Below are 12484 nucleotides of genomic sequence, written 5' to 3'. Positions count from 1 at the left end.
AAAGAAGTTCAACGTATGTACATACTTCTGCTGATACACAGCACTGCCCCCTGAGCGGAGCGCAACTCGAGGTACGGATCTATTGCGACAACGCTTTGTTTCGCGACCAACATCTCTGTGATGATCCACTGACCGCTACCTTCCATCGTGAAAGCCGAGTTAGAGGCATGAGCCTCCAAAGAGGGTATTAGCCTGCCAATAGGGGCCCATGTTGCTATGCGGCCTTCCCTGCTTGTTGCCTTGGCGATGCCAATAAGTCGGTGTGCGCTGGCAGCCCACTCGGGGCCAACTTCCAACTGCGCCTGTCTCTGACTATAGCCCGTCCTCCGCTGGTGTCCAGCCCGTCTCTGTGCAATCACCCTGTGATGTGGTCAAGCCGTGGCTGTGGGTGCCCTCTGTGCATCCGTACAAAGAGGACGCTAGGAGACATCTCGGTTGCCCTCCGGGATATGCGGTAGTAAATCTGGAACCTTGCCATGCGGGGAGGGGGACGGTCCTGAAATACCAAACTTCTTTTAATAGGGCCCTACATTAATAATAAATAAACACATTAAATGGCAGTTCTCTGGTAAATATGAATAAAATACCAATTTTCGAGGGTTTCAAGGGGGGGCGGGGCAATCACCCCCATGGCCCCCCCACCTCCCCTTAGCAACCACCACTATGACTACGTGTGCAGAGGGTAACGGCCGACTCCGCGGTACCACCTCCACTCGGTCTCTTTGATTTATGAAATGTGTCAGATGTGAGGTAGTCGCTCCCGCAGGGGACTTGCAGGCTCGCTCAGCACCGTGTACGTTATTTTATGTTGTGGTTTTGTTTGGGTACATTCTCTCCTTGCCCCCCCCTTTCCGTCATCTCCCCCACCCCTAAAAATACCACATTCACAATCATTGCCAAACCCATCTTCCCTTTCTTCTGCCCGGTGGACACCTGGCCTAGGGCTTGTCGTCTGTAGAATATCTGTACCTCCTCGCCCCGTAGCTCATCTTCTGTATTTTTTTGAATCAGATTTTATCCAGGACGGTATTGTAGGACACTCCTCCTTCCCCCCCCAACACTACCGCCGACCGGTGCCTCACCGGTCTGCGCCGAGACGGTCTTGCGGGGCCCCTCCTGGTTGCCCTGCAGCGCGGACACCTCGAGCAGGTAGGCGGCGTCTGTCTGGAGACCCGCGACCAGGTGCGAAGTGGATTCAGGCGACACCGTCTGGCTGCCCTGTCCGCCGCCTGCGCCGCGACGGGGGGCGTGGGCGTGACCGCGTGCGTGAGCGGCGCGGAGAAAACCCCGACGAAAAATAAAACGCCGTGACCGCCAGCCACGTCGATGGCGGCGTTAATTAAACAAGCGCGGCGGAGTGAGCGTGGGGAGAGGTCGCCGAATCGGCGGAACGCCGTACCGCTCGCGAGCCGCCAGTAGACGCGGTACGCAGTGGCGCCGGGGACACCGCTCCAGGCGAGCCTCACGCTGGAGCTACCGACCTTCACCACCTGCAGGTCTCCCACGGGCCCCACCAGCTGGGGCTCCACCGCCCCGCCTGCGCCCAACAAAGACACGAGACGCCACCCCGCCGTGTGCCCTTCCAGAGACTGCTGGGGAAAAGTGGTGTTGGCGAGCACATGTGCAGGCGAGGGGTTGCTCACCGAGGAGCTGAGTCAACCGTGCACGAGCGCGCACACACACACGCTCTCACAAAAAGACATACTGAATATGCACACATATGCACACGCACTAAATTACACGCAGATATACAAAGACAAAGATTCCCTCGTGCAGGCTCTATAGACTCTTGAGCCAAGTGCTGTTGGTGAGCGTCTATTAAGGCCGTCACGGTAGTGGTGTGGCCTCTACCATGCCGGGCTGTCTTTGTCTCCCCAGTGCTGATGCTTACATACAGCACCAGGTACTCATGCATGGTTGAGTCAATCAGGACCGGGACGACTTCCGCCCATGGCCAACACCAGTGATAATTATCTGAACCGGTCCTGGGCCTCTCATCAGTCGACTCAGCCTCATATTGATACTTGGTGCAGCGTATAAACATCAACATTGGGGAGACAAAGGTTGCCGGGCGTGGTGCTGGCCACCGATCCCCTCATGTGCCAAGCTAGCCTTAATAGGTGCGCGATAATAGCACTTGCCCCAACAGCCTGTTAAGGCTATAGGGGAGATCCTCGTCTTTGTATGAACGGTGTCTCACCAGTTGACTGCTGCAGTGTGGACTGAGGCCCCTCCACATCATTGTAGATGGGTCTGATGGACACCTGGTACTCCGTGTTCCAAGCGAGCCCCTCCACCCTGTATGTGCTTATGGTTTTATCCAGAAACTCGGGATTGGGCATGGGATCTGGAATAAACCATTACACAGAATGGGGAGGGGTGTCAGTAGGAGTTGAGCAGTTGCACAATTTTGGACGCACATTTCACACGCTCTAAATACGTGTTCATTCATAAAGCCGTGCAGTGGCTTTTTTATTTGGCCAGGCTACGTCAACCAATCTGGAGTGGAAAATGTGATTAAAAGTAATAACAGACTGGTATAAGTCAAAGTAAGCGCTAAGAATACAGAGACCTGAATTTGATTGCCGGCCACAGCTAACACCAGTGGCTAGTGATATTTGATCCAATCCTGGCCAACTCCACTTATCAACCTATACTGACCACCATGGCTAAGTATGGTGAACTAAATGGGAGGCCTTTAATAAGCAAAAGGGAAAAATCCACGTGATTTGTTGGTTTTGGGCAGTGATAGGGGACTGAGTTGAGACTGTCTATTCTGAGTCTCTGGGTCTCTATATTAGTCTATGGATCTCTGTGTGAGTCTATGGATCTCTATGTGAGTCTATGTATCTCTATGTGAGTCTACAGGTCTCTATGTGAGTATATGGATCTCTATGTGAGTATATGTATCTCTCAGTGAGTCTACAGGTCTCTATGTGAGTCTATGGATCTCTATGTGAGTCTATTGATCACTATGTGAGTCTATGGATCTCTACGTAAGTATATATGGATCTCTATGTGAATCTATGGGTCTGTATGTGGCGAGATGTTAACTACCTCGCCTGGTATACAGAAGGTCGTGGGTTCGACCCCAATTCTGACGCCTGTCAAGGTTGCGTAGATTTTTCTCCGGGTCCTTTGGTTTTTCCCTCCACATGTAGAAACGTGCATTTATAGTTTATGTGAGCCTATGCTGGGCCTAAGCCCATCAGCACACAACACTTAGGGCCCTGGTATAATCATGCTTGGTCAGCGTTGCTGGCACAGTATCACTCACCTCTAAAGAGTCACCCAGCCATCTCTCAGTTATATTTTTTATCCATTAGAACTTGAATGTCGCCCAATTTAGTGCAGAACGGAAAATAGAACGTGACACTTTATTTGAAGTCGTTGGGAGTCTGGGCCAAGACCGTCGACTTGCAACCTCTAGACAACCTGGTTTAATCACTGCGGTCGGGTGACCTAAACGCGGATCCGAAACCAGGCCCCCTCAGCAACGTCGGCTCGGCGCCTCCGGCCACTGCGCCACACCGGCGTGCTGGCGTGGGAGTCGTTGGTGTGTGGGTGCTCGCGCTACCGGAGCGGAGCCCCCACGTGAGCTTGTACTCGGTGGCCCTCGCCAGCGGCGTCCACGTCACGGTGATGGACGACGAGTCGACCGAGACCACGCGGAAGTCCTGCACCGTCGTCAGGTCGCCTGGCGGGGGGACACGGTGTAGACCCGGGGAAGATGTGGGGGATATGTGGGGGAGATGTGGGGGAGACGCGGGGGAGACACGGGGGAGACGTGGGGGAGACGCGGGGGAGACGTGGGGGAGGCGTAGGGGAGACGCGGGGGAGACACGGAGGAGATGTGGGGGATACGTGGGGGAGACACGGGGGAGATGTGGGGGAGACGTGGGGAAGATGAGGGGGAGACATGCGGTACGAGTACAGCGTCTACGCGCTGCACAGAAATGAGTGGCGAGGTTGATTTTTGATATCGAGAGAAAGAGGAAGTGGGTCATAGGCAGAGTAGAAGTACAAGTTCCTGAGACTGGATGTGAATAGCGGCATGGAGTCAACAGCGTTGATGGCTGAGGGAAGCAGAGGAGAATGCAAGACCTCCCAAGGAAATGAGAGGAGAGAGGTAGGAGACTGCGTGCACAGGAGTAGAATGAGGTGAGAGGGTAGATGTAGGAGAGTCCATGGAGGAGAGTGAAGTGAGAGAGGAGATGTAGGAGAGTGCATGGAGGGGAGGAGAGTGAGGTGAGAGGGGAGATGTAGGAGAGATCGTGGAGCGGAATAGAATAAGATGAGAGGGGAAATGATGGCAGGGGCAGTGGATGGCACAGAGTCTGCTTCCCCGCGGCCACGCTGTTTCCCACCCGCGTTGTTGCTTGTGTGCCGAACCTCAGGGCTCGGGGAAAAGCCTTCACTTGTAAGCGTGGAACAAGCAAATAAATAAATAGCGGCGCCCACAAAGCGGGCGGCTCACGTGTGAACGATTATCTGCACGGCAGCGTGCATTTAATCCTCTATTTTGAACTCCTATCGTGCTGGCTAACCACCCCCTCGTGTGCCGTGCCGGCCTTTATAGGTGCTGCTCGCAAACAGCACTCGCCCCCAAAAGTCTGTTAAGGCTCCACGGTGGGGGGGGGGGGGGATCTTTGTATGTGTGCCCAGGTGCGCCCTCTCCTCACCGGCCGTGCGTGCCGCCACGGAGATGCCGGGCCCCTGCGTCTCCTGGAAGAGGGCGTAGAGGGTGATGACGTACTCCGTGCCCGGCACCAGCCCCGTCGCCAGGAACCTGTCCACGGCGCCACCCAGAGTCATCTGCTCCAGGCGGCCTCTCCCGGTGATGTCTGTCGCAACCGGGGGAGGGGGACCGACTCGACCAATGAGAAGCAGAGAATGCTTTTGGCACAGACGTTTATCTTTTATTCAAATCGAGATGTAAACTCGAAGACGGCTGGGCCACTTGGGGGGTTAGGGACACCGAGTTGCCACTGCTCAAGTAGGCCTGAGTTGAGCTCCATTCACCAGGGAAGGTGATGTCTGGTCTCGCTTGCTCTTAAGGTTTGATCATTTCCTGTGTGGCATCGATAGTTCAATGTTAATGTGTCATTTCATTGAGGGACTACTGTGTGGCGTTAGCTTGGTGTGGTTTGGCACTGATTCGTTATCGTTTTTGCTGCCTTGCCCAATCTTGACTCATGTAATAATTGTATTTATCATTTATTAATTATTCTCTATTTTGAACTCCTATCGTGTTGTTGTATTGTTTGCCGATTGTAACTTGCTGACCCGTCCATACTGGGAGATCTGTGAAAAATGTACTTCATAGCTTATCGGATTCCTCCTGCAGTCTATGGATCTCTATGTGAGTCTATAGATCTCTATGTGAATCTATGGGTCTTTATGTGGTGAGATGTTAACTACCTCGCCTGGTATACAGAAGGTCGTGAATTCTGACAAGACGGAAGCTTGTGTTGCCTCTGAAACGTCGTGATTTTTTTCTTTTTTTTCTTTTAACCTACGTGACTTTACCGAAAAAACCAAAGAGTAAGGCTAACACAGCCAGCTGGGCTGGCGAGTCAGAGATCAAAGAGCCGTTGAGGCCCTGTGTATGAATCCAGGCAGTTGCCTATGATTAGGCCCTGCGATCAAAGTGTAGTGAGCCGAGCTGATGGTCTCAGCCCGGTCACCAATGACTGCACGCACACACACACAACAACAAAAACCCTCCATCGCATTAAATGTGTTCCTGCATTTAATCCGACACTCCCTTCAAATTGAGCAAGAGAATTCACGCACACACATAGATTCCGTGACGCTTTCCAACACGCGGCCTGTCCTCGGAAGTGTTTAAAACTAGCGACAGTATAATTTTCCCGTACCCCCCCCCCCCCCCGCTCAGCCGCCTCGCCTCTACCCCCTTGGCTTCGTCAGAAAGTGAGCCTCCTTTTCACATCGACACGCTACCCTTGAGGGAGCGGCACCCAACCCAGAAGGCCGCCATCTCCAGATCCCCCTGTTCCCCCCCCCCGTGTGCATGCGTTCTCCATCATAATTGTCGTTGTCGCTTGCCATGGGTTCAATTTAAAAACAAATTTAACTAGCGACAGTAACGGTAGCACGCACGAAGCTGTGATGCGCGTAGGCCAGGCGGGGATCATGGGGCCAGGAAAGCGGCTCTGCCGGCAGGCCTGGGACGCCGGACGAGGTCCCTTTTAGCATTGGCCCGTGTCTCCAAGTTTTAGGCAAACCCTTTGATCAACGTGGCCGGGATATAATGTGGTACGTGTCTCGAAGTACAACAACTATTGACTGAAGTGTTTCTCACATTGGGTCATCTGCCCCATCCCCCAACTCCTGTTACAGGCAGTTGGGCAGACAGTGCTCAACGCGTAAAAGCCTTTCTACCTTAGTCGGAAAACGTCCGTGAAACAAACTACGATCAACGTTGCCAATCCACCTCCCATCTCGCTTTTTCAGCTCCACCAACACTCCCGCGTCGACGAAGTGACCACCGGCAGCGCCCGTGACCACGTGACCCCCCCCCCCCCCCGTGCTCCCCGTACCGGAGGAAGGTGCCCATGTGAGCCGGTAGCCGGTCGCCCCCGGCAGGACGCTCCAGTTGACCTGGATGGCGCTGCCAGACTCCGCAGACGCTCGAAGGTTCTGGACCGAGCTCGCCGTCACTTTCGAGGCGGGGCATGGGGAGGGGGGGTGGAAGGCAAAAGGTCACCAGCGTGGCCCCTCCGCGCGCACCACAGCGGCGGTCCTGCCCTCGGTGCGGGGAAGGGCGTCCGCAACGTCCTCTTAACTCGAGGGTAACCACTGCTGCGTTTGGGTTTACCTTACCGGGATGCTGCCGTGGCGTTATCGGTTAGTATGTGTGTACATACGGAAGGGGGGCGGGGGAGGAGCAGCGTAGCGGTTAGCACGCTGTGCTCTGAGCCCAGTAACCTGAGTTCAATTCATGCTCACGGCCAACACCAGTGACGATTATCTGAACTGGTTCCGGGCCTCCCCTAGGTCGACTCAACCTCAAATGAGAACCTGGTGCTGTGAGTAAAATCATCACCACTGGGGAGACAAAGGCGGCTAGGCGTGGTACTGGCCATCCACCCCCTCGTGTGCCGTGCTGGTCTTCAATAGGTGCTACTCGCTAACAGCACTTTCCCCAACAGTCTGTTACGGTTATATGGGGGATCTTTGTTTCTTTGTGCGGTGCCACAAGCGTGCGCATGTGTGCGGTGCCGGAGGCCTGGGTGTGTGTGTGTGGTACCGTATGTGTTGATGTGTGTGTGTTTGCGGTGCCGTGCGTGTGTGTGTGCAGTGCCGTACGTGTGTGCGTGCGGGCGGTCGTCGTGGGACCCTCGACGGAGCCGTACACGGGGTTGACCGACACCTCGTAGTCCGTGGCGGCTTGCAGGCCCTGCAGCTGGTAGAAGCCGTAGGACTCCCCCAGGCTCAGGCTCTGTGGGTCACCGCCTGCCGCCAGCAATCACCAGCACAGGCGCACGCCGCACAATCGGCTCACGTCCGGCATATCTCTCGCGATCCACCCGCGCGGCTACTCCGAGTCAGAGGACCAGTTACAAAGAAAATGTACGCATGTTTGTACGTACGCTGAAGTTCTTTCGTACGCACCACCTCCAATTAGCGTGGTTGGCTACGTACGGTGCGAAAGAAGTTCATCGAGCCGCAACCAACAACACAAAAAACTAGGCGAAAAGAAAACGAGTCGAACGTTGTCAAGTATGCTCGTGACGCTGAGTTGGGACGAATCGCTGAACCACTTGGATAGGGGATGGGGGGATCCCACTCATGACAAGCCCACTCGTAATCTTCCCAGGTCTCCTTTGACGAGGCGGTGAGGAGGAGGTGAGCGGCCGACCTGCCGGGCCCCAGGTGAGGCGGTAGCCGGTGGCGCCCTTGACGAGGCTCCAGGCCACGCGCACCGCGTCCGTCGTCACGTTCTGCAGCAGCAGCTGGCGCACGGTCTGAGGCTTCACTGCACACGCCAGGGGGAGGGCGAAGGGCAGCAGCGGTGGTGGCGTCGGGGGTGGTTGGTGGTGGTGGTGGCGGTGGTGATAGCGGTCACGGTTGTAGTTGTGGTCATGTTGGTCATCCATAATAGATCTAACGCAAAAAACTCTCTATTATGGATGATATTGGTCGCGAAAGCCTACGTGTTAAACATGTTTGCGACAGTGGTTCCGATGGCGTTCATGGTGGCAGTGGTGGTGATAGTGGTGGTGGTGGTGATAATGGTGGGGTAGGTTAGTTCGCGGTGGATGTGATGGTGATACGGTGGTGGCACCGACGATGGTGGTAGTGGTGATATGAGTGGAGGCGGTGGTGATCGTGGTGTTGTTGGTGGTGTTGTTAGTGTTGGTGGTCGTGGTATTGGTGGCGGTGGTCATGGTATTGTTGGTGGTGTTGTTGGTGGTTGTGGGTTTATTGGTGTTGGTGGTCGTGGTGTTGTTGGTGGTGGTCATGGTGGTCATGGTGTTGTTGGTCGTGGTGTTGTTGGTGGTGGTCGTGGTGTTGTTGGTGGTGATGTTGGCAGTGGCGATGGTCATGGTGTTGTTGGTGGTGTTGTTGGCTGCGGTAGTTGTGTTGTTGGTGGTGATGGTGGTGGTTGTGTTGTTGGCGATGGTGGTGATGGTGGCTGTGTTGTTGGTGATTGTGTTGTTGGCGGTGGTGGTCGTGCTGTTGTTGTTGTTGGCGGTGGTGGTTTCAGTAGTCGTGGTGCTGGCCAGCACAAGGGAAGCAGAAGTGGTCCCAGGGGAGAGAACACAACGGGGTCCCGTGTCTAGACGGCTGCCAGAGTCGGGTTCTGTGGCTGTGTTTGGAATTCTTCTCCTTTAATGTAAAGTGACCTTGCAGCCGCACCCACCGCAGCAGACTTCCATGCGTGGAACCCATTATTTTTCACGCCAACTGCAGGAGCCCACCCACCTCACGACCGCGCGGGGATTCGAGATTAAAGGTTACACGAACTGTAAAAGATTCCATTGGGCTGGCAGCGCATGCGTACGCGCGTGCGTGCTTGAAATCACTCGCGAGCCGCCGTTGCGGCCGTGTTTTACAACGCCGCCGTCGTATTGAACGCCGCGAAGACGGCTGATGATTTATTTCGGACTCTCTGTGCGCGAAGACCCCCGGGCAGTGCGTGGGACTGCCCTGCGCGTGGCCGGATTAGGGTTCTTGTAGGCCCATAGGCACTTCTGTTTCGTAGTCCTTCAGTGACAACTCTCTAGAGTTGCACTGCTGCTGGCCCATGTCACTACCACCACTGTCACTGCGTCAGTGACAACTCTCTAGAGTTGTGGTGCTGCTGCCCCATGTCACTACCACCACTGTCACTGCTTCAGTGACAACTCTCGAGAGTTGTACTGCTGCTGGCCCATGTCACTACCACCACTGTCACTGCTTCAGTGACAACTCTCGAGAGTTGTGGTGCTGCTGCCCCACGTCACTACCACCACTGTCACTGCTTCAGTGACAACTCTCGAGAGTTGTGGTGCTGCTGCCCCACGTCACTACCACCACTGTCACTGCTTCAGTGACAAATCTCGAGAGTTGGCGCTGCTGCTGCGTCGTAGGTTTTGCCGCGTGAGTCTCGTGTCACTTTGACGAGCTGTGCACGGGTCATGAAGGTTGTACGCGTTGTGTGTGTGGATAGTTCCAGAAATTATGCAACCTCGCCGTCGACATTTCAATATCGTTCTAATAATACATTCGGGGCGTCCTTTTGAAGGTAACTTATGTATAAGTGCATAGAATACATGACTTACTAATATCATCATGGTATGGCACATGCGAGACAATGATTGAACCATCACCATTCCAGCATGCTTAGGGGTCTCATGTGTGTTACACACTGCCTGCCTGTGTGTGTGTAATGTATGTTGTGCTCACCATGTATGTGATGTGCATCAAGTGTGTTGCTGTGTACGTCAGTCACATCTTCACGGGCGACACGTGTAGCGATCGCATCTTGCGTGTCCCATGTGTGCGTTGTCCACGCCGTGCATGCCAAGTATTGCTCATCACGTGTTACGTGTGTTGCGCGCATCACATGTCGTGCAGTCATGCATGTTGGACATTGTGCGCGTCACGTGTGTGTGCTTGCATGATCCATGCATCTCCCGTGTCACAAACATCGTGTGTTCCAAGTTGTGAATGGTCATGTGCGACATGCCCCGCACGTCACACACCAGTCGCACGTGCAACGCACGTCACACTCGCGCGTCGATCGCATACCGCCCGCACGGCGCGTCCGCGACACCCGTGCGTCGTCGCGCGTGTCGGGCGTGCCACGCGTGGCCCTTACGTGTCCTCCCGACGGTGGAGACCACGGGCCCCGGTCCGGTGGGCGACACGGCCTGGATGCTGAGGGCGTAGGCCGTGTCCTGCGCCAGGTCGGTCAGCGTGTGCGACGTCGCGTCGGCGCCCACGATCACCTCCTGGCCCCCGCCGCCGGACCCACCTGACCCACGGGGGTCGGGGAATGGGGAACCACCGAGGGGGGGGGGGGGGGGCAAGGGGCAGTGACGTCAGCGACGGGGATGAAAAAGGGGCGCCCTTCCCTCGGTGCTTCCCTGAGGGTCACAGAGGTCAAATCGATTGCGGTGATCGCACGCGTATTTTGGTTTATGTTGATCCACGAAATCTCTTTGCCGCTGAGACTATTTCAACTTTTCCCAGAGTTGTATCCCGATCGGTGTCGCGTCTTGAGTGTCAGAATGTGCCTTAGAACACAAACACAAGGGTGTAAGCTTGCAAGCTTAACGGAAAGTACGCTGGCTCCCTTAGTGAAGTGGTTTGGCCAGCTTGTTCTTTTATTCTGAAGGTCACATGTGCATTTGTCATCCGCAGTGTTAATAATCAAATGCTCCAAGTAACTAGATCCAACTGCAAAAGATGAAGTCACGCACTCAGACGTATGGGCAGACACAGGGGCAGACACAGGGACAGACGCAAGGGCAGAGGCAAAAGGGAGATGCACGTGTAGATGCACGGGCAGACACAGAGCGGACACAAGGATAGAAACACAGGCAGATGCATGGATAGACACAAGGACGCACACACAGGCAGGCACACGGGCAAACACACAGGCAGACGGACGCACAGACGCATGGTCAGACGCAAGGGCAGACGCACGCACAAAGGCACAGATGTAACGTACGCCCACAAACGTAGGAACAAAGCAACAGCAGCCGCGGCAGCCAACAACATTCACCGCTAAGTGGAGGTGACATCACCTGGCCGTCTGTATTGGGTTAGTCAAAACTTCACAAATGCACACGCACAGACACACACAGACACACAGACACACACAGACACACAGACACACACAGACACACAGACACACGCGTGACCATGCGCGCACACAATGGGTACTCGAGTGCGGCAGACTGTCTGAACGAGAGCCCTGCCCAGCACCCGGCACGAGCCTCCGCTGCCGCTGGCAGGAATCCATCACGGTCACCCATTTCATCTAATAAGTCGTGATAGTCATCAGCCATGATCTATCCACTGCTGTATGAAGATCTACCCCCTAAGCCGTCACCATCTCTTACGGCCCTGCGATGCAATAGTCCATCCGACACGAGCTTATTTCATCGTTTCACCTCCATGGCGGACATTCTGTCTACCACCTCCTTTGGCTGTCACCAGTCGATGTGTTCCTCTTCCTGTCTCTCAGTGTCATTTCAAGGATGCATCGACCCATTCTTCTGTGCACACTTTTCATCCTTTTATCCATTTTCTATTACCTGCAATGACGTGGGACGTCACATACGTCGTGCGTTTATCCAAAAAAGCTTCACTGAATCTCCTTTTCAAAGAGGGTTCTGCATTGAGATTTTTGGCCAATTATCTAGAATTAATATTTAGCATGTGGCAGGAAAACCAGAATATCTGGAGAGAATCCACTCATACGGACAGTAACAACTGAACACTCCACACAGATAGATTCACGAATCCATTGCTGTACTGCCATCTTCGCACCACCTCCAGCGCAAGTCTAACAACATCTGGGACTCCCATCCAAGCACCAACCCGGCTCAACCCCACTTTAGTTTCTGTGATCTGACAGGATGGGGCTCATACGTACGAGTGAATAAAACTCATGCAACCGCAATGTCCTTGCCAGCAGGTTTTTCTCACTCATCTCGGCATGATCCACCAACTCTCTTTGCCTGCAAGAGCACCGGATGATTCACAGCTGCGCTTCCACCGCACTGGGCCGAATTCCCGCAGTGCCAGGTGGTCACTGTCCACATTCTGGCCACATCTTTACTTGCTTCCACTGTCCTCATCTGCTCCGTGGGATTTCATCCCCCCCTCCTCCTCTTCCACCCGGCGCTGCCGTCACCGCTGCCACCGCCGCGAAGGAAAAACTCGGCAGGGTCCTAATGGAGGCCAGGCCTGGGCCAGAAACCCTCACACGAGACAGGTCAACCAGGGACACACATCTTGCGGG

The 12484-nt window shown here is 54.7% G+C and overlaps 1 protein-coding gene across 1 annotated transcript in view; it reads right to left on the bottom strand.

Moving 5' to 3' along the window:
* Positions 1–12484, bottom strand: part of COL7A1 (collagen type VII alpha 1 chain) — a 124585-nt gene that overhangs the window by 92251 nt on the left and 19850 nt on the right. Inside the window, exons 8-16 of the mRNA XM_078872551.1 lie at positions 10331–10486; positions 7886–8002; positions 7333–7479; positions 6564–6683; positions 4683–4844; positions 3578–3697; positions 2201–2347; positions 1400–1537; positions 1083–1229 (exon numbers count right to left, since the gene is read on the bottom strand). Coding sequence (XP_078728677.1) covers positions 1083–1229; positions 1400–1537; positions 2201–2347; positions 3578–3697; positions 4683–4844; positions 6564–6683; positions 7333–7479; positions 7886–8002; positions 10331–10486 — 1254 coding nt within the window. The remainder of the gene's footprint in view (positions 1–1082; positions 1230–1399; positions 1538–2200; positions 2348–3577; positions 3698–4682; positions 4845–6563; positions 6684–7332; positions 7480–7885; positions 8003–10330; positions 10487–12484) is intronic.

This window comes from Lampetra fluviatilis, chromosome 34 (assembly GCF_964198595.1).
Source record: "Lampetra fluviatilis chromosome 34, kcLamFluv1.1, whole genome shotgun sequence".
NCBI classification, from domain to species: Eukaryota; Metazoa; Chordata; class Hyperoartia; order Petromyzontiformes; family Petromyzontidae; genus Lampetra; species Lampetra fluviatilis.
This window is presented reverse-complemented; position numbering and strand designations above follow the sequence as displayed.